The sequence below is a fragment of the Haplochromis burtoni genome, unplaced genomic scaffold (genome assembly GCF_018398535.1).
Source record: "Haplochromis burtoni strain Fernald_Lab_line unplaced genomic scaffold, NCSU_Asbu1 Contig_47, whole genome shotgun sequence".
NCBI classification, from domain to species: domain Eukaryota; kingdom Metazoa; phylum Chordata; class Actinopteri; order Cichliformes; family Cichlidae; genus Haplochromis; species Haplochromis burtoni.
Window position 1 is genome coordinate 1,199,111 of NW_024582408.1, and position 27,767 is coordinate 1,226,877.

General features: G+C 40.8%; 1 protein-coding gene across 2 annotated transcripts; it reads left to right on the top strand.

The window, feature by feature from the left end:
- On the top strand, window positions 1-27,616 carry LOC102298496. Of its 2 annotated transcripts, XM_005921595.3 has the most exons (23): window positions 2,716-3,350; window positions 3,513-3,584; window positions 3,864-5,221; window positions 5,732-9,248; window positions 9,524-9,703; window positions 11,247-11,285; window positions 12,089-12,207; window positions 13,293-13,449; window positions 13,692-13,831; window positions 15,192-15,318; window positions 16,719-16,754; window positions 17,254-17,405; window positions 17,596-17,716; window positions 19,105-19,250; window positions 20,496-20,622; window positions 22,784-22,813; window positions 22,943-23,055; window positions 23,586-23,718; window positions 24,617-24,756; window positions 25,835-25,958; window positions 26,169-26,327; window positions 26,613-26,775; window positions 27,480-27,616. In XM_005921595.3, exons 2-23 carry the CDS (start codon window positions 3,537-3,539, stop codon window positions 27,566-27,568), a joined length of 7,218 nt encoding a protein of 2,405 aa, XP_005921657.1. In that variant the 5' UTR covers window positions 2,716-3,350; window positions 3,513-3,536; the 3' UTR covers window positions 27,569-27,616. The 2 variants fall into 2 exon arrangements, with proteins under 2 accessions (XP_005921658.1, XP_005921657.1); XM_005921596.3 differs by lacking the exons at window positions 2,716-3,350; window positions 3,513-3,584 and adding an exon at window positions 1-274.
- Window positions 27,617-27,767: the final 151 nt, after the last annotated feature.

Consider the following 27,767-nt stretch of genomic DNA (forward strand, 5'->3'; position numbering starts at 1 on the left):
TCTTACCATGGGAAAAAAATAACACTTCAAAAGTTGCAGACTCAATTGCATCTAACTGGCGTACTGCAAAAGTTAGCCTTGAAATTCTTTTCTGTTAAGCTTGCACTGAATATTTATTAGTTAGTCCGCTGCAGAGTGGCATGTCTGAGGAGGTTAGAGTTACCTGAGAGAAGCGGCACAGCACGCTGAAAGACTTCATTTATGAGGGCTATTCCAGGGGGCTACCTTTGACCGGTTTGTTCCCCATAGAGCCACGAGAAACACTGTAATCATGGTAAGATCTCGCTCTGTCTGTGGCGGCGTGCTTGTAAAGAAATTAAGTTGCGGTTTGTGGGCTTTTCAGTAGAGACGGTTTGAAAGTTTAAGTAACACTCTAAAGCCTCTAGGCCACATTTGCTTTAATCTTATGAACTGTAGTTCTGGTAGACTTCGTTATGGTAATTAAAAGTAGTGAAAACAACGTTTAAGGTGGTTTAATGATAGCGTGGTGACGGTTGATGCTTTACTTTTCGTGTTTGTCTAACCACCATTGTAAGGGGTATACCCGTTATGATAATACTATAGTAAAAACAAAATGGGACATTAAATGTGAACGCATAAATGAATCCCATGTGCAGTGTTTAAACCAGTGATTCGCGGCCAGTCCCCCCCTCCCCCCGCCTTCGGGCAGGGTGGATTATGTATGAGCATTAGAAGTGGAGAAAATCGAGCTTTCTTTAAAATTCATCATGCTACAACGTGGCTTCTAGTTGCTCTGCTTTATTATTATTTTAAAAAAATCAAAACAATCCTGAGTTACCCAGACAGGAGTGGTTTAATGGTTAAGTTCCTCGACTGAGCAGCATGGAAAGAATGACTTGAACTTCTCGCCAAATAAAAGAGGAGAAATTTGAAAAAAAACAACAAAAAAAACCAAACAAAACGACTTTCAGCAGACTCTGAAACCCACATGAGCGGTGCGTCATTTCCGCTGAAAAACTTTGTTTGGGCATGGCCTTGTGCTGCATTCAGTTGTTAAGCAAAATGTCGGAATTTTGAAGTGCACACACATCAGCTAATTAATGATCACAGAACAGCTGTCACTTCCTCAAAAGAGAATCTAATTTCAGTCTGAAATGCTCATATCTGTCAAATATAACCTATTTGAAATATAACAGATCTAATTTTGGTCTAGGTGTAAGAGTTTGGAAAGGAAACACTCATCCAGATTATCAATTTACTGCTTTTGCTCTTTGAAATATGACATTTTAACCTCACTAAAATTTTGTAAAATTTGTAAAATCACAAAGCAATCTACACTCATTTATCAACAAGCCTCTCTTATATTACATAATGAGATTTCTTTCTTTCTTGTGCATTGTCACCATTTAGGTATCCTATACATACTTGCTACTTAGTGCTTATATGTTATGGTGTTTTGTAATTTTATTTCAGTGTTCTTCATGTTGAGTTCTTTCAGTGGAAATAAGCTCATTCAGTGAATGGAATGAGTGCGTATACTTATTTTTCATTCTCCTGCGGCAGTGCAGCAAACTTGTGGATGTACTGCATTGTTTCTTTAGAACAGCAACAAATAGCCCACAGTAAAATGTATACTGAGACACTGATACACTGCATCAATAGATGAGACAATTGCTCTTTTTTTTCTTCTGCTTCTTTAGATCAGTACATGTTAAACAATGAGACACGTGGCTACTGCACTGTATTTCCTATCCTATCCTGAACTTGGACAGCAAAGGAGTGCCTGAATAAACAAATGAGTGAATGGGGTTTTTTTTTTTATCAGCTGATGAGTTGTTACAGTGTAACAACTGTTCCTGAAAGTGCAAAAAGTCAAGAAGAAATTAGAAAAATATAAACTTATTACCATCACAGGACAAAAAAAGCATAAAAAAACAGAGAGTAGTCAACTAGGAAATGATTTTAAAAAAGTATTTTCAAAAACTCCAAGTATTATAAGTAATGTCATTTTATTCCTGTGCAACAATATACATAATGGAATTAAAAGCAACATTCATTGAATAACTACTTAAAATATTGCTTTTTAAGTTTTACCCTTAGAAATATTCAGCACATTTATGCCACAAGTTCCAAAATTTGTTTTGCTTAACGTTTGGGTGAAAGTATGTCGAGTTCAAGGATGAGATAAGTCAAGTTAAGAGATGGCTCTGGGATAAAAACTGTTCACTATGCTGCGATTTTTTCCTAAGCATTTACGGTGATATTACAAATATGTGAAATATGAGTCATGACATGGTCGATAACAGGCAAACAGTCAAACTTATGCGAAGGCCGTCAACAAAAGACATGACTGCTTTGTATATACACTGGGGAAATCATGTAAATAATACAGAATGTTTTGTTCCAGTGATCATTATGAAATAAAAAAGATAGGCTAATTAAATCTGGCAGCACAGTGGCACAGTGGTTAGCACTATTACCTCACAGCAAGAAGGTCCTGAGTTCAATTTCGCCAGCAGGTCAGGGTCTTTCTGTGTGGAGTTTGCATTCCTCCCACAGTCCAAAGACATGCAGTAAGTGGGCATAGGTTAATTGGAAACTCTGTGAATGTGAGTGCGAATGGTTGTCTGTATCTATGTGTAAGCCCTGCAACAGACTGGCGACCTGTCCAGGGTGTACCCTGCCTCTCGCACTAAGACAGCTTGGATAGGCTCCAGTCCCCTGCGACCCTGAAAAAGGATAAGGGGAAGTGAATGGATGGATGGCTAATTATATCTATCTTAAGCAAATGTTGCCCCCACAAACTACTTCTCTTAACTTAACAAGTTGAAACAAAAAAACACGTTTAATTTAAAACAAACAAACTGATTTTGTTTGACTTGGAGGGAGTTACTAAGCCTATTATAACTAAAGGTATTCCAGTAAGTGTTAGTTAAAGCTTTAAACTGCTAATAGCAACCAGTCATATAGCCAATCATTTCAACGTATATCTGATGCTAAAAGTTGGCCTTCAGCCAAACTAAATACCAGCAAAATGAAACTGTGGTTGAGCTGCTGACGTGGGAAAAAAACACCTGTTGACAAACCGGCTTCATCGGGCCGCTCATGTTTGCATGTTGGGAGATGTGTACGAGCAGCACTTGAAAGCATCGCTTTTAGCGCTGGGCTGCGCGCGTTCTGATGGAGGGGCTGGAACTTCAAAATATCACGCACATCTCCAAAGCCACACTCTGCCGCGCTCTTATTACAGTTGTGGATGCTTTACTGCAAGCAACGGGGACTAAACGCAGCTTCTCCATCAGCTAGACAAACATCTTAGAGAAGATTTTTAAGCAGCGGTTTACATTTTGAAGTCGAGATCAAAGTTTTTCTTCCATGTGAAGTTCAGGGTAAGTCGATTTTGAAATGACGGCCAAGAGTGTCTGGTTCAAATTAGAGAGTTATGTATGGATCTGTCAAAGTGATTGATCCATGTGATGTTTTTTCTGCTCTTTCACACTGCTATTGTTTGTCCTGGTGGAATGATTTTGTTTGTGTTTTATGCTCTGTAGGAGTTTTTGTTCTAAACCAAAATCATGTTCACAGCCTACATAAAGGGTCTGAATGATATGGTATTTTCTACGGTAAGCTTACAGGTTATAAGCACCCTTGCATGTCTTTGCTATGCTGAGAGATGCATGGCTGTACTAAAAAATAAATAAATCTCAATGAACAGGAAACCCTCACTTATATTTTCTTCGGATCTCCAGCTTGCACTCCTTTGCTTTGTCCATTTAGACAGTTTGTATTACTGTCATGTTATCTAAATTCTGCGCATATTCACCGGAAATATGCATGTTTGCAAATTGCAGCTACGTTTTGAAGCTGACATTTATTTGAGTTATTTCTGTGCTTTGCTTTAGTCTGAGAGCCCCGAAGACCAGCCAAGTACTGGAGTCTTGGGTCGTATTGGCACTTGGCTCTCTCCGTGGAGGGGAAAGGCTCCGAAGACTCCTACTGAAAATGCCCCCTCAACTGGCGATCACACTCTTAAGTCAGAGGGAGAAGTGGAAAGTGAGGAGACTGTGAGACCCTGGGCTGGAGAACAGCAGCAAGAGGAGGAGAATCCCCATCTTCAGGGTTTCTTCAGAGGCGTTTTCCCTTGTGACGAGGAGAACGCCACGCAGTCTGCCCACAGAGACGGCCCTGTTGTGTGCAGCACTGAGACGGGAGTAGGAGGTCCAAAAAAGGAGGAGCTTTGGGAGTGCAGTAGGCAGACAACAGGACAGGACAGGGAGGAGAGCAACAAACGTACTTCAGCAAGTGGGAATCCTGAAAGGAATGACAGCCATCTGACACATCTCTATTCATCTACTAAACAGGGAGTGGCATGGTACTCTGACCAGGCCCACACCCAGCCTCAGGCCCAGAGAAAAGCACAGGCCCAGACAGGCAAGAAGCTCCATGTGTACCTGGAGGAAACGAGTGTGATTCAGTGTGGTGAGAACAGTTGTGCTGGGCAGGAAGTTGTCCGCACCAAACTCACAAAAAGCCTTCAAGTCCTCCCTAAGGCAAAGTCATCACCAAGTTTTCATTTAGCAATTAGCTCAAGTGCAGAGAACAAAGAAACACATGCGAGGCCTGCTGCTGGGGCACAGGATTATTACGGCACACTAGTAGGAGTGCCACTAAAATCCCACAAAGACTCACAGTTAGAGCCTGAACCAGATCAAGAACAAATAGAAGAAGACATCATGGGGCGTAAAAACTCAGCCAGAAGAAGAAGGAAAAACTCTCAGAGCGATGGAGGGAAAGCTCCTGCGGAAACAATCCCTCCAACTGCACAACCTGCCTCAGAGGGATTCCCTAAGTCAGATAACTTAGTGAGTAGTCTAAAGAGCAAAAGTGAGGCACCTGAAGACTCCTCCTCCTCCGAGCAAAACCCCACCTCACAGGCCTCACCTGAAGGAGGGGAAAGAAAGACTTCCTGCCCCGCCACGGTCAAGCAGTTGGACAACCTCCAAGACTTGAACTGTGTGGCGGATGAAGGTGCAGACATGGAGGGCGATGACGATTTTTATAGAGTAGAAAGGAAGACAGAGACACCAGAGTCCAAACGCAGGAGCATTAAGGTTTCTCAGAGTGAGGTGAAGCTTTTTCCAAAACATGTTCGTCTGAATCCAAAGAAAAGTCCAGCTGAAGATAACAAGGATTGGAATGCAGCATTAAAGAATACCAAAGGTGACGAAAAGGATACACCCAAAACAGAGAATGACGGCAGGTAAGTTGAATTTAGGAGTGAAAGTGTTTGATTTACATAGATAGAACACTGGCTAATCACCACATGCATCTATCAGTCTTTCAGTAACGCTCACTAAAATAAGTAAAGTAAGTGTAACTAAATAAGTAAACCTCACTTAAAATGCTATCTTTTGTTTGTTTGTTTTTGAGGGTCAAGGCTGAATATTTAACTCATCGATATCCCCTTATTAGCAGATACTTATGCTAGCTCCAGCTTTGGTAAAAGAGCAGGCTACAGCTTTAGATGAAAAGCAGCATTGCTTCACTGTATCCACAGTGAAACAACGCCATGATTCATAATGTAAAGATCAGTGCTGTGCTCTAAGGACTGATTTCATAACATATAGAGGACGTGAAAAATGGATCAGGTTATTCTTATCTCTTAAGTGATTAACAAATAGAAATCTCTATGGCAGGTGTGGTGGGTCATAAATGGATTATGACTTTAAATTCAGAAGTTCTTTGATATATTTACCTCTTGTTTGCACAGAGTACACACCCCAAAGAAGGCTGATGAAGAGCGTAAGCCAACGACTGCCAGGATTGCGGATAAAATCAGCCTTTTTGAGAAGCAGCAGCAACAACCTATGGGTGGCCACAAGCAGCCCTTCAGAATCCCGAGGAGTGCTGATGTGTCTCCAAATAGACAACCCACCGAGCGGTTGAAAGTGGATTTTCTTGCGTCTGATCAGAGGTCAAGATCAGCTGAACGCTACAGCACGGAACAGCCACCTGTCATGGAAAAGCTGATGACCATCAGGGAGCGAGTGCAGAAATTAACAGACGCGTCTGTGTCGGAGGATAAACCTGTGCAGCCTCAAACACCGGCCGTGAAAGGAATGTCTCACAAATCCACCTCGTCTGTGGCAGACATTACGTCAAAGTCTCCAGAACTGGACAGTCAAGGTAAACTGGATACAAAAGAGCTGATACAGACAAAAGCAGTGTCAAAGATAGCACTAAAACCAGAAGGACGAGATACGACTCCTTTAGGGGAGCACACGTCCATTCCCACAGTACAACAAACAGACTGGAAAACAAAGGAAACGGTGGTCTCAGAAGCAATAGATCAAGGTACGAAACCCAACAGCGCTGAAACAGATCCTCCAGCTGAAGAACTAGGCGATTCCAAAGAAGTGACCAATAACAGTAGCCCATCTCCCAAAGGCCCTAGCAGAACAGGCTCCCGCTCTAAAAGACGGAAAAATAGAGACCCAACCAGTCCCATCAGTCCAAGCATTCAAAACAAACCAGAGTGCTCTGCAAGTAAGTCAAAGGTCACCGCTACAAAGCCAGATAAGAGTGATGAAATGAATGAGACTGCCTCTTCTCCCAAAAAGCTTTCAGGAAAAGAGCCATCTCAAGTTCAAAGAAGAAAATCTGACGAACAGCCACTGAGCGATAGCCAGCAGAAAGAATTTAAAAAGGAAGTGGAGGTAGCCGATAAACAGGAGAAGCAGTTAGATGCTTCATTTAAAAAGGTGAATATTCACCAGTCAGTAAACACACCAGCAGGATTACCTCAACCATCTGTCAGCAAAGATGAACCTGATACTGCTGCTTGTAGCAGCACAACAAAGGTGCCCGCTAACAAGGACTCCATTGATTTACCCCAAAAAGAGGAAGAAGCAGAGAGACAAAGTCTGACATTTAAAATGGAAAGAAAAAAGGCTTCTGTGGAAGTCACAGAACCTTTAGTTTCCCCCCAATCACCTTTGGTTGAACCAACTGTTGAGAAGCCTTCTGCAGCGGAGGAGGAGTCACCTGTTAAACTTCCCAAATTAGATAAAGAATTTTCAGTGCAACTTGAGTCAAAAGATAAAGAAAAAAGGAAGAAGCCTAGTAAAAAAGAAACACAGCAACCTCAAAACAAGGACACAGAACTAATAACTCAGGCTGAACCTGCAGATGTGGTGAGATTAGAGAAGGTGGTGAGTGAGAAAACAAATCAGACTGAGGAGAAAGTTAAAGAAAAACCACAGCAGCGCCTGCCTCTAGATGAAAGTGCCGCAAAGCCCAAGGTTTCACACAGTGTGCAGGCGATCACAGGGAAAGAGGAAAGTGTTGCAAGGGATGATGAAAGAAAAAATCCTGAAAAAAACGAGGAGACACAACTGGTTAAAGACATAATAAGACCAGAAACTAAAGAACCAGAACCAGCTTCTCAGTCAGAAAAGAGCAGCGGCTCATCAGATCTCCCTGCTCAAACACAACATCTCAGTCAGTCGGTGACTGCACCTTCAGAGAAAGCTGCTGTTTGTACCATCACCCAGGCTAATGAGGCTGTGAGTGGCGCCAAGAGTGATAAAGAGCTTGGGAAGGTAGAGACGCTTATAAATGGGCCTTCTGAGTTGCAGACTCATTCTGCAGAAAGCCCCAGAACAGAAGGAGAGCCAGTGGTGATTGCACAGCCTAATTCTGCATCTGTGGAAAAAGCAGAGAATTCACGGGATGACTCATGTACACATGGAGCTAATGATTCAGAGTTCTCCAGCACAAATCCTATTACCAAAGCAGCTACGGCCAGTGAGGAAGTGAAGGCAAAAGTCTCTAATGACACTCTATTTTCACTCACTGACATGACACATGGGCAAAACAAAGAATCATATGTGGAAGAGCCTTCTGCTACTTCTGTTTGCAAATCTGCAAACACAGAGAAGGGTGGGCAGGAAGATCAGGAAAAAAGCTCAACTGTCAAATCAGTGACCTCAGAAGTCAGTACCTCTGGAGATATGACAAAACCAGCCTCCAGCCACACACTGTCTGATGAATCAAAAAATATAGAGAATGGCAGCGATATTACACCACTCAGGGATGCTGAATACATAACAAAGAGCCGCCCTGATAGCACTGCTGCAAGCCACGCAGTGAATGTGACTGAGAATTCAGCTGTGATGGGATTGCATTTGCCAGTGAATGAAGTTTCATCTCATATCAATCGTGACATTTCCACACATTTAGAAGTCAAGCCAGTTAAAAAGGAGCCTGTTGATAACAATCTGAGACGGTCTTCAAAAGCACCCACTTCCCCAGAGTCTAACAGGCTGATCCCAGGCTCAATACAGCATTCATCTATGAAGAAGTTCCAATTGCCACGGGGTCTAGGCAAAGATGACTCCTCGAAACAGCAAGATGCCCCCTCTAGCTGGCTGGATGTGGACTTCCCCAAATGGAAACATAAAGTCCAGGAGCAAAAGCTGACTTCTTCTGGAAGTGAGAGCAATCTTCTGGACACTCCTGGCGAGCTAGATGATCATGATTTTGTTGAGAAAATCAAGAAACTTTGTGCCCCATTTTCCCTCCCACCACGGAAGCACAACCACCTCCGACCACCTCAGCCCCCATTTGCAATGCCAGCCATTAAGGAGGACCGCTTTGAGAAGACTTTTGACCCAGAGGAGTTTACATTTGGCTTGAGAAAAAAGCCTGAGTTTTCCATAAACACATCACTGAGCCTTTTTTCCAAGAACTCAAACACAGATACAAAATCTGTCCTGAAGCCTGCCAGGGTTAGCTTTGCAGACAAGAGCATGCTGCTTAATAGCCTAGACACACACTCTCGCCTCAAGGGCAAAACCCCTGTCAAGGAAGAGGAGGACGTGAAGGAACAGAAAGATGATCAAATCAAGGTGAAGTCTCGCTTGGCGGGGAGCTGCGTTCTGAGTAGTCTCACCTCCCTTTACAGAGGAAAGAGAAATGGAGTTCAAGCCGAGTCAGAGGGCACTGGCTCAGGAAACGTATCGCCTACTGCAGCCTCCGAGCTGAGCCCTCCACCTTCGTCCCAGCCACCCCCACTAAGCCCGTCAGCCACAGCTTCAATCAAAGACACTCTAGCCAAGCAGAGTGAAGAGGAAACCCGTGCTGCAGAGGCTGTGGTTAGTGACTCAGGTCCTCCACTTCCTTCTTTTAACGACATCAAACTGCCTGACTATTTAGAGAAGTACCTCCCAAGAGATCAAGTAAAGCCAGTACAGAGCATACAAGGACAGGATCAAGTCAAACCAGAGGTTAGTTTTTCTGCATGTAACTAAAAGTTGTGAGTGTCAGTGTAGTTGTCCTTTTATCACAGAGACACAATGTAACTAGCAAGCTCAGCAGAGTTGAAGCATAGCAAAGCTATTTAGCTAAAGCACAGAACTCTGCTTTCCTGTCGACTGACAGGAGAGACATGGAAATGGCACTTTAGTAAATAAACCACAGTAGACGTTGCCACAGCATATTTCATAAGCAAACACATTAAAAACATTTATCCTTACTCCATCGTTTTCTTTTTACACACCAGTTAATTAAGAAAATGGCCACTCCTGTTGCTGGAGATGAAGCAGACAGCGTTGCAAAGCCAGGTCCGGTGCTTCCTGACACTGCTGCTCCATGCTTTCCTGTTGTTCCTCCAACAAAACAACCAACCCTCCCCGAACGAAAGCAGCCTCCGGCTCAGCCGCAGGGAGTACTTAGAAGTAATGTAAGTGTTCTGCATTCATTACAAACATTTTATTGAAGGATGAATAAAAGGTTTATTGTCATAAATTAAAGTTGTGGATTGCTTTGAAGCACATAAGTATCAGCTCTTACTTTCTGACAAGCCAGATACAAGCCAGCTTGCTGTGCTGGTAAGAGAGTTGGATGCTATTTCTATTTTCAGAGCTACACCACATATGGTTTTCATGGAAAAAATTACATTTTCTTTTCTTTTTTTTTGGTCATCACAAGTAGGGAAGCTTTCTTATTCTCAGTAACACTGTGTCTGGAATTTTCTCCAGTGGAGTCCATGTAAAAGTTAATCTGCTCAGAAGTAACCGGCCACTTTATTAGGTACACATTGTTAGTACCTGGTTAAACACCATGTTGCCTTCAGAATTGATGTAAATCTCACATTTAGGAAGGTGCTAGAAACATTCTGAGATTTCGGTCCATGTTGACATGATAGCATCACACAGTTGCTGCAGATTTGTCAACTGTACATGTACTCTACTGGATGTACACTTTGGTCATAAAGGGATAGACATGGTCAGCAGCAATACACAGCAATACATTGGCATTTAAATGAAGCTCGTTTGGTGCTGATGGGGCCAAAGTGTGTCAAGAAAATATCTCTCTCACCATTACAGCACCAGCAGCCTGAAGTGTTGATATAAGGCAGGATGGATCAGTGCTTTCATTTTGTTTACACTGAATTCAAACCCTTCCATCTGAATGTTGCAGCAGAAATTGAGACTCCTCAGACCTGGTGTCGTCTTTCCTGTCTTGCACCGATAACCATGCCACATTTATAGTCACCTAAATCATCTTTCTTCTCCATTCTAATGCTCGGTTTGAACTTTATTGGTTTGTCTTCACCATGTCTACATGTATACATGCAATTAGTTGCTGTCATGTGACTGACTATATATTTCCAGTTGAATAGGTGCATCTAACAAAGTGGCCAATGGTTGCATAAATAAAGCTGAATTGAGCTGAAGGGAGTTTGTATGACGATTGCTGTTCTCTGTAAATGGTAAAAGCTTGTTTTTACAAAGCCCAAGCTGGTATATTACAGTATTTAAAGTGTTTATTAGATTCAATTGACAGTTCTCAATACTGAGTATATAAGAGAAGGCTCAGATATTTAATGATACATAGATATAACACGTTTCCGAGCATGAACCTCGAGAGGGAGTGTGACAAAACAGCGTGAAATATGTAAATTATAAATCAGTTATAATCAAAAGTCTGGACTTGATGATTCTAGTTGCTGTTGATTTTTTGTTTTTTAGTTTAATTTTACTGCCGTTTTGTGCAATCAACATCACGAGCTTACGCTGATTGCACTCTGGTTTTGGCTGGTCTCTGGTTTTGGGTGCTTAGATATGAAATGAGAGGAATGTCTTCTCCACATGCCCACTATGTCCCTGGGAGTAAAACTGAAAGGTCATAGGCACAGCTTCTTCACAAACTAATTCATATCAATTTCTTTTGTATTGTCGAGATGTTTACTTTGATCTTAACTATGTGTTTCTGCATTCCAGATAAGAACTGTGAAGGGATTTCACAAACGCCCTGGAAAGGTACAGTAGGCACAACTTTACCATCATGAAATAGAAACAAGATGGGAGAGAGGAATCTGAACAGACAAGTCTCTGTTCTGTGAAAACATCTGCTTTTCATATGGTGTTCTCGTGGGTAAACAGAGTAAAAAAAAAAAAGTCTTGTGCAATTGCTCAGCTGGGTGCAATCACAGAATTCAGTTCTGCCAACGTAGTGCAGATCCTGTGGTTTTTCATTACTGCAGAACTTCATTAGTAGTTGTTACAAGGAACGAGTAATTCCCGGGGCACTCAACATTTGTAGTTGCTTTCCTACATATTAGGTGTTCATTAATTCGGTTTACCTCCTGTGTTACCTTTGGAGGGGCTTGAACTTTGACGACTGGGATTAACCAAAACAAACAGAAGAGAATATATGTAAAGATTTAGAATTTTAAGCAGGCTTATTAACAAACAAAACATAACAAAGAGGTTTCTAGAGAAGCTGCTTTTTCCACAACTGTGGTTTACTCTTTCATTATTCATAACTATCAAGTTTCTGTTTGGCTTTAAAAACAAAAACTTTCAAATTCATGTTTTTTATTAAAATTATGGTGTCCTGGTAGTTGAAGTAATTATATACCTGTAAGCTTTTTTGCTTCTACTGTAGCATGAAAAGGAGAGAGTAAAATGGGATGTCCTTGCACTCACTGAATCCTGCTTAATGTAATAGATTTAGCAAGTAATGCATTATAATATTAAGCCATTATTTCTCTTCATGGTTGATGTGTTGATGTTTTTTACTTTTTTATTTTTTTGACACTGTCCTTCTTTTCTCTATGCAGGTGGTGCTGTTTGAAAAACCTCAGTTCAGTGGCCAGGCATATGAGATTTACAGGGATATGCCAGATGCTACATCTCTGCAGCTCTCGCCTTTCATATCTGTGAAGGTTGTTAGAGGGTGGTAAGTAACAAATATTCAGCCAAAATGTCAGATGATGGAAAGAAAATGCCCCGTATAGCTTTAATTGGTGTCATGTGGTTTTGAGATGCCAAAATCTCCTGTTGAGGCTCTACACCAAGCTAATTTAATGAAGCATGAGCACTGAGAGAGTCTTACTTGATAATCGAACTTATTTATTATTTATTTAGAACCCTGCATGCTTTACATTCATATTTTCTTTGCTATCAGTCCCTTTTTTACCCTTACCATTCCTGCTTTTCTTGATGTGGTCCAGGCACCTGTGGATTACTGGAAGTGTGTAATACCATTTGCAGGAATGTGCCAAACACCAGCCATGTGCTTGTGTGTGTGCAGGTGCATCCTCTGGCTTGCACTTCTTAGCTTTGTAGTTCTTTATACTTCTTTGCAGTGGTCAGATACTGTTTTTGATATTCAAGGTAGATGTTTGGAATGATGCTGTCTAAAAAAAAAGAATGACATTTAAATGCACTTTCTGAAAATGCTGACACTTACATACGTTGAAAAAAAAAATCAAATTTTTTGTGCTGGGGAAGAAAAGCACAGCTTGATTCTGGTGCTAAAATGATAAAAGAAAAATTCAAATTAGAAATGTGTTCAGATCTGACCTTCAGTGGCTACATCAAAATACACTAAATTAGCATTTTATCATATTCAACAAATAGCAAGACTTAAAAAGTACAGCGCCCTCTGTTCCAGCAGCAAGGACTACTGTAACAAGCTCTTGCCTTGTCCTTTTAAAAACACAGATTTCATCTCATTCACAGCGTGGCTGCCAGACTTTCTGCAAAGATGTGTTGTTCTTCCACTTTGCAATGAAATCGGGGAAGAAGCAATGTGTTAATTAGTGAGCTAAAGAGGAGCTGTTAGAGCCAGCTGTGCTAACCAACTGCCAGGTGTATTCTTAAAATAGCAGGAGAACGATATTGATTCACTCATGTAGCTTTCAACGAGCAACCAAATAGGTGTATTTCCAAAATTGTCGAATTAGTGATGTAATCCACATTTGTTAACCTTGATCATTAGCTATCTGATTGTGATTATGATGATTATGTTTTCATAACTAGCTGGATGCTGTATGAGAAGCCTGACTTTCAGGGCCGCACCATCGCCTTGGAGGAGGCGAACATGGAATTGGCAAACGATTGGGCAGAACCTCAAGTGGGGACAGAACCGCACAACAGCCCGCCAATGGTGATCGGCTCTATTCGACTTGCTGTCAGGGTGAGTACACTAACTCCGCCTTGCATGGTCTTCAGTACCGACATTATCTTCACCTCACATTGGATCTGAAATGTAGCTAACAGACTGCATTGTTTTATTGATATTCAATCCAGACTCCAGAGCAGAAAAGAATACAAGTCAGCTAGTTAAGATCTTCCTTGGATTTATTGGGAGGAATTATTGAAGATCTTGTGTGGACCACTGCTGATAATGGCTTTTCTTCCTCCCCACCCCCTCTGTAGGATTACAGCATCCCCCATATTGATCTGTTTACTGAACCCGAAGGCCACGGCAGAGTAACACCATACCACGACGACACAATAGAAACTGGCTCATTCGGCATCCCACTGAGTACAGCTTCCATTCAAGTGCACTCTGGGGTGTAAGTATTGTTGTTTTATGCATGTAGTCCATAAAGATACAAGAAATACACCTTTTAGAAAATGAGACAATCTCAGTCTTTCTCAGTGATGTTGTTTTTTTTCCTTTTGATGAGCTCTTACCTGCTGCGCTCAAATCAGAGCTGTCTCTTTAATAAGATCTTCTCTGTGTTTTGCTCTGAGAAATAACTGTGATAATAATCATTACTACATTCCGCTGTGCCTATATTGGGCTTCGGTTTAACTCTCATTCATTTGCCCGCCGAGGAATGTCTGTCCTGCTGTTGCATGTTAGAAATGAGGGAGAGCGGGAGTTGGGACACATGGGAAGCAGAGGAGTAGAGGAGGAGCAATTGACAGAAAGTGAGAAACAGACAAAGGTGTGGAGAGAATTCGGCAAATGGCACAAGAATGTTTTTCTTGGTTATAGGTGTAGCTATTCAGTACATTTTGTGCCCCACAGCAGAAGGGAATGAATGCTGTTAGTTAGAGCTTTTCCTGTAAAGCGAGTATTGTTGGCTTACCTACAATACTTAATGCACAGGATTTTTTTCAGCATTTGTCAGCAGCAAAAACAAAACTAATTGCTGTCAGATGCCAGCTCATCTCGACACATAATTGCAAATTCTGCCACTGTAGCTTCTCCTGTCTGTCTGTGACAAGTGAAGGCAGCTGCTCAGCAGATGTAGCGTTGTGTTTTGCGTGCAGTAATCCCGGTTGACTTCACTGAACAGATAGACTCTGTGGATTTAGCAAGTTAAGGTTGACATAAATTCTTGGTAATCACTTTTTTTTTAGTCCTGACTGAATGAGCTGGGTGTATTTTTCCTGACAGAGACTCACATCTGGTTGTTGGTATGAGGCATTGTGCTGTGCCACACCATGGTTTAAAATACCAAAGTTGGGGGCATTGTTCTCACAAAGGCTGCCCGGGCTATAAATATGAATAGTGAAGAAAAGTGATTTGAATTGAAGCATGCCATTCCCCAGATATTTTGCTCTTAAACAAATAGCCTTTGTTCCTAGCTCTAGTTCTTTGGCTCATAGCAGAGGTAGATATAGAATTCAACCCAAATAAAGCGCCGCCTTGAACTGACAATGCTTAATGTACTGAGGAAAAAGCATAAGTCACTTCTGCCGATACCACAGCTGAAAAAGCTGCTGCTTATTTATGTGTTGAGGAAAAAAAGGGAACAGAAAGTTTGTTATTTTTATGACAATGATTTTTTTTACAGCTCTTTTATGGAAGTATTTAAGGTCCTCACTTACATTAGTTTTAAAACAACCAACAGTTTTGTTGTTATGCATAATATGAATAAAGGTTTTTGATGATGAAATAACACGAATTCCTCCTTTCTTCAGTTGGCTGCTTTTCAGTGATCCAGGGTTTGAGGGCATGGTGTCTGTCCTGGAAACAGGAGTGTACCCTTTTCCTGAGACCTGGGGTTTCCCGTCACCCTTCGTGGGATCTCTTAGACCACTTAAAATGGTTTGTATTACTGTAATGTATAACATCTAATGCATTTTAAAATGACAAATGATCTCTTTTGATCATTCCCTCAATGTGTCCCAGGCATAAAATAACTACTGGATACACAACCAAAAGCTTTGGAACAGTCATTTGTGATCCCTAAAGGATGAAGCATACAGATTTTGTTTTTTAGTAAAATCTCTGCATCCATGAGGCCAATTGCTATAAAATTTGTTACACGTATTTAAGGATCCTAGAGTCTATAATGTTAGCAGTGCTGCTGATCTCCAGAGTTTGTTATGGTGTCCTTCCTGCAGATAAAAATTTACATCAAAGCTTTTGTAAATGGACTTAAAATGTGATATAGACTGGCTCTGTGGTGCACTCATTAACACATTTGACCCTTGACAATTCTGGGAGGAGACACAAAGGCAATCTTAAGGAGGTCACGTGCTGGTCCCAGTGCAGATAAATGGGATTGTGTCAGGAAGGACAGCTCACATAAAACCTGTCTCAAATCAAAATACATATCCTTCTACTGTAGAAAGTACCTGCTGAGAACATGGCATAGACATTTATAGTTCCCAGAGGATGAGTCATGAGTGTAGCATATGTTTTTGCAGATACGCTACAGTCAGGATGTTAAGTTTTGCCCATGTACGAATAGTGAAGCTAATTAATTATCTAGAGAATTGACAGCGAGCTACTGTGTGTGACGTGTCCTGCCTCCTGCAAGCTCTATTATGCAGCACCCTCACCTGCACAACACTAAACAGCATTTCCAATAGTGGCAAAGCTTCTAAAGAAGACTCTGTCTTTCTATTTCTGTTCTGTTCGGGGTTTTTTCTAAGACTATGTGAGACAGGGCGACTGCCAGCAATGTTCTGACTTGATTCTCCTGACACTGTTCCTCTGGTAATTCACTTAGGTTCAGATTTATGCTTTATGGGAGATACAGACACATATTGGACTGATGTGCCATTTGTTACAAACATCCCACCCCCTCAGATAAATTAATGAGCCCGATTTTTCACCAAGTGCAATCATAAGGTCAAATTCTTAAGTAGTTCAGAAGTTTTACTTTAAATTAAATGTAACTGAAATTATGCAAAATTGCTGACATCCCCTTAAGCCACAGCTTCATGTTGTGTTCAGTAATAATTTCCAAAAGCTGGCATTCTGATTTCTGCCTTTTCCGCATTGTGAAGGGTCACTCTATGTCCAAAGGCAGTGTTTACTGTTATTACCCACAGAGACAATAGCTCAGCTCAACCTTCCATCTACCAGGCCAAGGGAATTATGAACATTTTTGAGAAAATTAGTTGAACTATGAATGTGTGTAATTGCTGGCAGGTGTTCTATTGTGTGCATATAATTAGAGAAGAGCATTGTTAATGATGATGACTTCTCTGTTCCAGGGTGGTTTCAAAGTGGAGAATTCCAGTGAAGTCAAGGTATGCGCAGTTCTGTTTTGTTTGATCTCAAAAAGAAGAAAAAGAAAGGAAAAAGCTATTTAATGTTAAATTCTGGAAATTATAAAATAATCTAACCACAAACTGTAATATCTGTGTTGAGTATATAGGAAAAGCATGTTTATGAAAGGCCTTCAGGCATTGCCCAAGTACCCAAATGTTTTTGACTCTTAGGCTTATTTCATTTAAGACCACAAAAAGTAACGGAAGTTCCAGTACACTAACCACAGTTTATTTTAAGAGCGAGAATTTCCACAGCTAACAATGTGAGAATCAGATCAACAGATTATTTTTAGGGTGAACGCGTCATTCTGTCATTCAGCAATTGGACAACGTAAAAACCACTGAGATGCACACAGTCTTAATACTGTGCCATTCAAATAGGACTTTTAATATGTAGTTTTTAGTTCCTTGGAAATATAATGAAGTGAAATAAAATATAACCTGTGTGTTCATGTAAGCTGTCTGTTCTTTGATGCAGGCTGTTCTATATGAGAAGCCCGGCTTTGAAGGCTCCTGTATGGAAGTTGACGGTGAAATTTTCAGCTTTTGCGAGAGTGAAGGAGATGTTCCTGCTGACGTGGACACAATGAAACTGAAGTCCGTGGGCTCTTTGAAGATCATTGGAGGATTGTGAGTCTTCTTCTGCATGTCCCTTTGCTTGTACAGGATGGAGTTAAATGGCACTCTTACTCTGGAGCAAAGTTTATTCTAGACTAAGATAGTGATTTTGATGTAATATGATAATAATATAATAATTTGATCAGGAGCTACCAGTTTAGCTCTAATCAGTGACTTTGCTGCATTTTGGTTCTTGCATCAGCTGGGTGGGCTACAGTGAGTCTGGGTTCGAGGGTCAGCAGCACATCCTGGAGGAAGGAGAGTACCTGGAGTGCAGTGACTGGGGCGGCTCAGAACTTCTGTCATTGCGACCGATACTGTCTGTGAGTACTGCAAACACTAAAAAACTACCAAGGAGCTTAGCATATACCAGTGTGTGATTAATAGCAACCGCCAACTGATGCTTGAATTTTGCATAACCACTCTGAGTTGATGAAGGTTACAATTCAGATTGCAGCTGATTGTCGAAAAATAAAAATAGCATGCTTTTGTAGGCTTTAAGACCATTCAAGGTGCTTCACACTATAACCTGCATTCACCCATTCTGACAAAGCTTAGCTCTGTCATGCACACATCAGTGGATTCGTCGGGGTCGATTCAGGGCTCAGTACCTTGTTCTTCTTCTTTAGACTGCAAGCTAATGTAAAAATATAATATAATAAAAACTATTGAGACCAAAAACTTCCACATAAACACTGACTATGAAGAGTCTGGAGCATTAGCAAGCAGGGAGACATATTTATTAAATGGTAGACAAAATGCCAATTTTCCAAGTCTTTGTTGGGGAATTGTTTTAAACAGAAAGAAAGCAAAAACAACTTTTTGTTTTAAGAAGCTGTTGCAAAGAAATACATTCCACTGTATCCCCAGTGGGCATGGCTGACTTTTGGATGTACAAAAAAAACGTATAAAGTCTGCAGAAAATTGTTATATACAAATTGTTAATAGCAACTCGAAGGCATAAACAGTTTTTGGAAGCCCCAGATTCTATAAACAAATCAACATCTTGCATATAATATATTAATCTTACCCCAAAGCAGTTTTTGCTCAAGGGCGCTTTCATTATGGTGCTTTTTGTCTAGAAACAGCTTTTCAGTCAGGACCACTTTAATCGAAGGATAATTGTGTTTTCTGTCTTCAGTAATGTATTTTTTTGGTCTTTCTCTGTTCTGAGACCTCCCCTCCCTGTATATAAGTGGGAAGATAGAGGCAGTGAGACCTCCCATAAAGAACAGAGCAGACATCAGTCATAACAGATAAGATACTATTTAAATCAGATAGAAGCATGAAAAAGGAGTGGTAGAGGCGGGTTGCAAAGCAGCTGTGCAATTGTGCATGCAAGTTAAATAGAGAACCCTATATGAGATTTACTATTTGGATGTATATCAGGATATCACCTGAGACGTCAGCTGATGTAAGATGGTATGCTGATATGCCAGGATTGCAGCTGAGCTACATTTCGTGTCATGCCTAAGCTGATACTGTCTTCATTTTTTGGACAGGGTGTGCAAGTACATCAGAAACCTATAAGCTGTTGTGTAATCATATTCTTTGCAATTGGTGTGACTGGAAAAATGTATAACAGTTTAAAAATAACTCCCTAGAGTAAATTGACTTTATTCCTAACATACATATTTGTTGTTTTGATCTTCAACCCAAGATTTTGTGTTTGTCTGCAGCTTTTCCTAAAATGATTTTATTCTTGTCACAGGATTTCATGTCTCCACACCTCAAGATGTTCAGCGACAGAGATTTTGGCGAGCTGGGGATGAACATTGACCTCTCAGTGCCTGTTATTAACATGGATGAGACGGGCTATGGCATGAAGACGCAGTCTATTGATGTTGGCGGTGGTGTGTAAGTAGCATGTTTATTATGGTTTATTGTTTTGTGATCGTTATGGGTAAATAAAAGTTTGGGGTATTTTATAAAAAACTTATTTTTGGCTGTTAGAAATGGGTTAAACACTTTCCTTTGCAAGTCATCTTCAATCTGCAAGACTTGTGGTGAAATGCTTGGGTATGGTTCTAACAAATATTGCTTGATTACCTACCTTGATGGAGAACGACTTAGACTACTCTACATGTTTTTAGATGCTTTTCTTCCCGCCAGCTTGATGATTAGTTGAGGCTACAGTTCCTGTGAAGTCTTGTGTGGTTTATTACCCTTCGTTGCTTCTCAGGAGCGTGGCTGCATGACTGCCACACCTTTGCTGACAGGTCGAGACAGATTACCTCGTTCACTAATGGTTAGTCTGCCGCGCATATGTTCCTGACCTTAGGACTATCTCAGACTTTTTGCAGTGGGAAACAACTTTGTGACTTCTTGGAGAGTGTGGAGGAGGTAGACTCAGATCTTTAAACTTAGTTAACAAGGAATTCTGTTTATATTTGGAAATTCTTTATTCCCTTGAGGTATTTTTATCACCATCTTTTTTTTTTAACCACATGCTGTAGGAATGAGCAGTGGCAGTGTTCCATCACTGCTTGCCTTTCAACCTCTCTTTATGGTATGATCAGCTAGAAAAAAAATGCAGAAGTAAACAAACAGGAAGCAAATGAGAATAATGAAGCGCAGAGCATGCTTTCCTGATTGCTTCTACCCAAGGGAGAGGAAGAAAATGGTTAATAATGTGGAGTGGAACATAACGTCCTTCTTTATGAGAAAAGACTCTCATGACATTGAAAGGTTATTCTTGCTGCGCTGCTAGTCTGTTATTAGACTGCGCGGCCTCGCCCATGTTCTTCTGCTGTTTGATTGGCTCATTTGCGTTCCGTTTGTTTTGCTGGGAGACAACTGTCAGTTTTTCAGTCTTGCACGTTAGGACACACACAGTTCTGCAAATGCAACACCCACTCCCACAGCCACTCGTGACATGCCACATTTTTCAACAGAGTAGCTGCTGAGATGCTATCATGCGGGACGGTATTGGATTTTGACCGCAAGTTGTTGCTGAACGAGCACAACTGTGCCTGAATTCTTGTGGGTTTCAGCCATGGCCCATCAAACACTCTGTTTCTTTACCAATTAAAATGAAATGAAAATGAAAAAAGAATGTCATGTCAAAAGTAAAGGGTGCTCCTCTTTTGTTTTTGTTCTCAGCTGGGTTGTGTTTGAAGAGCCAGGCTTTTGTGGCGAGCCTTATGTCCTGGAAAAAGGCCTGTATGGAAGCCCAGAGGACTGGGGGGCACTGCAGCACAGAGTTGGCTCAACAATGCCTGTCATGCTGGTAAGAGTGGTGACTCACAGGGTGGAAACATTGTCTGGTTATTAGACAGATGGTCTGGCGACTGTGATATTTTACATTTAATCAATGCAGCAGCCAGTGTGTTTGCTTGACCTGCACGATCAGCTCCATCAGCTTTGCACGATGAATAGTTGCACAACTGCCGGTGAATTTTCACTTCCTCTTGAGGTACTAGTGTGACTCACCATGTGGTTTCGCTGCTTGTAACCAGCAACTTTTACACTTGCAGAATAAATCAAAATTTAAGGTGGAATCCTTAAAAAAGGAAAATGAATGTCAGGGATAACACGCGACAGATACCAGGCTTTACAGTGGATTAGCTTTGGGAGCATGAAGCAGAGCAGAAATGTGAATAAAATTACTTACCCAGCATGAGAGAGGAAAATTCTTGTCATTAGATTGAAAGCAAAAATATCTTAGATCACAAAAGTGACTCATCGTGAAGTTGCTTTGGTTACAAACTGGATGATGACAAAGAGGCATATACAAGACAAGACTCGGTAAAACGCTGTAATGATCGGTCCCAATTAGAGTAGGCGAGTCATTAAAAATTAATTATTTGGCTTTAAAGTTAAGATGGTCTGTCTCAGATATTTGTGTAAACAATTTCTGTGGAGTTTAAATGTAAAAAGGACTCAGAAGCTAGACTTACAGGGAAGTTAGTATAGCAGTAAAACACAGTTTACTGAAAGTGGCTGCCAAGTAACCAGGGTCTTGATATTATGCAAGTACAACGAAACTAGTTATAGCAACCTCACAAGAAATAGTAAAATATTGGATTATCATTGTTATAAAAGGGCAGTTAACAAGGGTTCAAGTGTGTCTGCAACAGGACAGCACTACATACATATATTTGATATACATAAGGCAAAAATTGAGTATAAAATATTTCATGTTAACACTTTACATAACTTACTGTCAGACTGAGGTCAACAGTGTCAGAGCTCAGTGTGTTTGCGCATGCATGGATAGCTTTAATGCACCTGCCGCAGGTAGGAGATTGAACGAATTGTGTCCATGGTGTGCAGTGTCTGTGATGATTTGTTTGGGTTTCCTCACACAGGGAGTGATCTAGAGATGCTCTAAAGATGGCAGCTTTGTGCCCACAATGTTTTGTACCCTTTTTGCTGCATTGAGTTTGTCCTCCAGCTTGTCAAGGATGTGATAAATGTAGAGCTGGAGTCAACAGAGACGTGCCGTATTTGTCAAGGTGATAAAAGGCTGTATTGAGAGCCACAGAGATGGCATCCTCATTGCCCGGTAGGCAAAGATGGAGTCTTTGATGTGAGTATCAATCCTTCAAAGGCTTTTGAGATGACAGAGGTTAGATCAACTGACTAGTGGTTGTACAAACGAGTTACAGTAAATTTTTCTGGGAATAGGCCCGATGGTGGTTTTAAGGGAGGTTCAAAATGTGTGTCAATACCTCTGACAGGACAGCCCTGCACATCATTGGACCCAGCTTTTTTTTTTAATGCAGAAGAGTTGAAGAGTGTCTGCTGCACCTTGTGAATGCCTTTCAGTCTGCTATCGGTTTGTGACCGGCTGGAGTTTGATTTGATTATTATTTGTCAAACTGTGCAAAGAATCGTTCGAGTATATCTGTTAGATGGATTTGTTGGCTGCTGCGTGCTGCCTGTTATGAGAGCAGGACAAGCAAGCCAGGCTGCTGGAGGCAGAGTGAGCAAGAGCCAGGCTGGCTGATGAGGATGTACACGGAAACAAAGAGTTGCTTCAAAGGGTCACATAACATGAGTAACAAACTAAATCAGAAGTGGGAGTAGTGTTAGACTCACATAAGGGAATGAACGATCCAAAGCGAGCCACAGAATGCTACAGGAGCTTGATTAGTGGATGAGGTGAGTTGATTAAAGGGGCAGGAATGGAGTGCAATGCCCAGGCAGACACACACACAGACTACACAGAGATTAAAGAAAAACAAAAAACACAGACAATGAGACATGAGGAAAGGTAAAACCAGGAAAACGGAGTGGAGGGAGGGCATATCACACACACACACACAAGTTAAAGCAATACCACCCACAATGTTGCATCTCTCCTTTCCTATCAGCGCCACTCTCTTTTGTGGTTCAGTGTGAATCAGTCTCAATAATCTTTTTTTTTTTTTTCATTTTCATTTCAGGATGATTTTGAGAACTCATCCAAATTTAAGGTAGGCATTTTAAAAGGAAGAAAGAAAGCACATCTAATCTTGAAGCGTTATTGCAATTATTATGTGACGAGGAGGTGAGGAGCTCAGAGTGGATGACTCAGTCTTGTTTTCTTGCTGTGTGTGCCTCAGGTGCAGCTTTTCTCTGATCCAGGTTTTAAGGGCTCTGTCCTCACTCTGGAGGACAATGTGACCTCCCTGCAGGATGGTTTCTCCGTGGCCTCCTGCAAGGTTCTAGCTGGCAGGTGAGTAATACTGTACATTGTGAAGAAACTGTCACACTGCGGGGCTGTAAGGTGAATCTCTGGCACTAAAAACACTTTGCAACAGCCTTTCAATAGCAGATTTTAGAGATAGATGTGCCTAGGTGATCTGCTACAATTGTAACTGCATATTGGTCACATTAAAAAGCAATTTCTGTGATTTAGAGTCTGCTTCAGGCTGTCACTGTTACACTTTCTAAACAGAAAAAAATGCCATATGGCAGTAGCTAGTGATACACTGCCTGCATTACATATTATAAAATGCATCATTAATATTAATATACTATTTTGCTTTGGCCCATTAATAAGTAAGAATTCAGTAGCTCAGTAAAAGCTCTTGTTCACCTTCAAGCTTGAATAGTATTAAAATTGAAAATCTTTTTAGTGCAGGTAGGTTTACACAATGATCATCTATCGTATTCAGTGCAGAACACGGGCACATTTTTTGTGCTTTTGTTCTTCTTGTGTGTGTGTCAGTATATCTGTGTAATTGCATTTATGTATTCTTGCAGCTGGATGGCTTTTGAGGGCCAAGACTTCACTTGCAGGATGTATGTGTTAGAAGTGGGAAACTACCCAGATCTGAGATCAATGGGCTGTGTCAGTACAAGCTCCTCCATCCTGTCACTACAGACTATTGGCTTTGTAAGTCTATAATTTAATTCTTCTAACAAATTAACACTCACTCCCCTTTTACAGATTGCCAGCCTAAAACTGAAACATGTTATTTTTGGTCATTAAACCCTGGGAGTAGACATTAAGTTTTCTAGAATTAAATATATTTTTGAACTGAAACACTCTTCAAGGAGGAGATCAAGCATTAAATTAGCTCTCATCAGTATTTAGGTCTTGCAAAGCTACAAAAACTAATTTGTAATTGACAGCTGAAGGCATCACAGACAAATATCCATTGCTATTGTAGTTTTTCAAGCTTGTTGAGAGTCTGTCTGAAGGGTGCATGAATAGTGCCTGTAATCTGCACAGTTACACTAAAGTTGGACACCACTTGGACATCCTTTTGGAGTTTTGGGTTCACCCTTTAATGATAAATGACTCGGACCTGAGCAGATGTGGGAAGTACACATGTCTGTCATGTGGCATATGGTTTTTATCCCAAATGCTGTTCAATTCTTTGATTTTTTCCAAATTTATAAAACTAACACTTTTTTGACATCTTGTCAAAAAACAATGGATGAATCATCCCAAAACTGAAACTGTTAAGTGTTAAAATAAAAAAATATATAACTGTCAATAATGGTGATTTTGTATCAGAAGGTAAAAATTCACACATTTCTGCTTATTTCTTTCCTTATCATCTACATCATCATCATCCAGTATTAAATGTGTTGACCCATGACATTAGTGTCCATTTAGAAGGCAGTCTGTCTTTTACAGTAAACAGGGAGTGAAAATGCCAGGGAGCACAAAGGTGTGAGTGTGGCCTGTTTCCAGGGTAACTTCAAAATAACCTTAATGTCAACCTGTATGACCTGGAGCTTTCAGCGCTTGTTAATGCACTTGTCCTTTCTCTCACTCTTGGCAGGAGTTCTCACTTCCATCCATCACTCTTTTTGAGCGATGTGGTCTGCGTGGGAAGAGGGTGGTCCTAAAGGACGGATCAGTCAACCTCCAGCTGGCCGGAGGATGTGGCAGAGTCCAGTCTGTGCTGGTGGAAGGAGGCGTGTGAGTGCTTTTCAGACCTGTTTGGTTATCCAGCCGTTACTAAGGATACCCTGTGGTTTGTGTTTAACAGGTTCATTCTGCTCTACTCCCAAATGTTTCTTTAACGCTAAGCGACACGTGACACTAAATAAAATTCTTTACTTTTCACTCACACAACAGTGGCCTGTTGTTACTCAGCAGTGCCACCTCTTAATCCCTTTTGGTTTTATTTCAAATTCAGTTGCTATTATCTCTTTAGTCAACATGTCAAAACATTTCCAGAACTTTCTGGTGTCATTTCCATAGTTATTTGTGCAACCTGTACTTATTTGATGTCTGTTGGTATAACTAAGATGATTTTTTAAAGATTCCTCTGTAGTTAAAGAATTCGTTTGGGCGTACCATATAGACTATAACATGGCATTTTGCAGATTCAGAAATATTGAATGCAGTGCAGGGTCAGCACATCTAATATTGCAGAATGGCAGTACTGACAGATGGATCGATGGTGGAAACCTGCTGCTGATGTGCAAGATTTAGACTGTAGGTGTGAGCCAACACTGAGGAAATAAAGGGCTCGCAGTAAGGCAGAGCTGCCTCTGGACTGGCACATTCTTGCTGCAGAAGAGATGAGCCATAAAGCAACGAGTGAAAAGCAACATCTAACCTCAAAGCAAAATTGGACTGTTATAAAACTCAGCAGGGTTATTATCTTTTGCTAGGCATTGAATGGAAGCCAGGATTCAGAATTCAGCTATTTTTTAAGATAAAACAATGACCTACCAGCATCGAAGGCTTGGTTTCTAGTTTGTGCTATTAAAAGAAAAGAAAAAGAAAACAGGTATAGAAAAATCATGTTTGTTTATGTCTGCCTGTCTCTGTGCTCTCTTGAGCATCCTGTAATATCCTATCACACGAGGAAGGAGGATATTGAAATATATTAAAACAAGGACTGGCATTTTCAAGCCAAATTTTCACTCATGGTGACTGACTGTCAGTCCCCAGACAGCGATAAAAGCTGATAAGGAAGTGTTGTTTTCATTTCTGCTGTTGAATATCTGAGACTTGATTATGTTTTTGTCTCGTCTTAAAAAATCAGGTGGGTGCTATACGAGGGAATCAACTATCGGGGTGCTCAGATTTTGCTAAAGCCTGGAGAGGTGCTCGACTGGCGGAAGCACAGCAACTGGCAGAAAATTGGATCGCTCCGCCCTCTTTTACAGGTATACAATGAAGCTATGCAAAGTATTAGATTACTGCACCACAATGGTGGTAATGCTCATAGCTGCACTTTTAGATACCACACATGTGCATTGATTGATTGACTGTTAGTTGTGATAGTTAAGAGCATGGTCGAGTTGATTTGAAATTCCCTTGCTGTGAATCCTGTTTTGAGAAGAAGCGCCAACTATTTGTATGTGTTTTCCGAGCAGAAGCAAGTGCACTTCCGTTTAAGGAACAGACAGACGGGGCTAATGATGTCAGTGACCGGGGATTTAGATGATGTCAAACTGCTACGGATACAAGAAACAGAAGAAGCGGATGGTTTGGAGCAGATTTGGTTCTACCAGAATGGACGCCTACACTGCAAGGTAACAGTACCTTCATTACGCAACGAAACGATAAAGAAAGGTCAGGGAAAGCTTGATGAATAGCAGCCCTTAGACCAAGATCAAGATCTTAGATCCTAAGGTCAAATCTCAGATGAGAATCAAAACAATGTTAAAGAGTTAAAGAAAAGTGACCACAGGTCAAACAGAGGTGTTTTCTGCACTATATCTGATCATATATTATATGATCTATGAATCTTTCACCATTCTACCTGTTAGCAGCTGGTAATTTGAATATCTCTAACTGACTCCTCTCTCTGTTTCCAGCTCTTGGAGGAGTGCTGCCTAAGTCCCAGTGGTAGTGTGACAATTGCAGGAAGCCGTGTGGGTCTCACTCCAGACCCAGATGACCAAATCCACCTCTGGAGCATCACTCCTGAGGGCTTCGTTCGCTATGTTCTCAACCCTGATCTAGTCCTGGAAGTCAAAGGTAAGCCTCACCAGTGTTACAACACCAACAGTAAAATTGTTCCGATAGATGATTTGTATATAAAGACTTGTTTGTACTACAAGCACCATCTGTGACAAGCTTCCCACAGAGAAATCAAATGTCAGAGTTACATAATACTTAAGTTTCAGTTTGATTTCCATGCATTAAATATTCAGGTTTCATGGCTAGTCTTATGAAAGTTGTCAAATCCAACAAGCTGCCTGTATATGGACTACGGAGCAAATGCTACAATTATTATTAAATGGCAAATGAACTTACATTGTGCCTTCCTACTTAATTTGAGCACTTAAAGCTCTTAAACTGAGTATTCTATGTTCCCATACACATTTAAGAGATAGTAAAGATGCAACTTCTGTGCATAAGGCAATAAAAAGGATCTTGAAACCTGTGGTTAGATATTCCCAGTATAAAACTGGGGATTTATGTCTAGTCACTTTGTTTGCATCATTGTCAATTAGTGACCCCTTGTGGACTGAATTTTTCCCTGCAATAGGCGTACCGAACACTATTGTAGGAGTTATCATTATTGTATGTGAAATTAAATATATGCAAAACATTTTTAATTCTACTTTTAATCCATCTTAAATAAACAATATTATGCAACACAATCTCTTTCCAGGCACCAGAATGATGCTAAAATATGTATACAAAATCCACTTAATAAAAACATCTGTTTCTTTCAGGTGGTCATCTTTATGACAAAAACCAAGTGATTCTGAACACACCTGATGCAAGTAAACTACAACAAAGGTGGGATGTGGAGATTATATGAAAACAAAGTCTGCTGAACTGGATCCCTGACACACTAATGCAGTGACACACAGTGCTCACAAACGAGGTACGCCGCTGGAGGTTCTCAACATTTTGCTGCAGGGGAACCATGAGAAGGCAGATGAAGAGGTCAACTTGGAGACAAATTAAGGATTTTGGTAGAATGTATTGCTACGTAACAAACGTACAAACAGTTCATT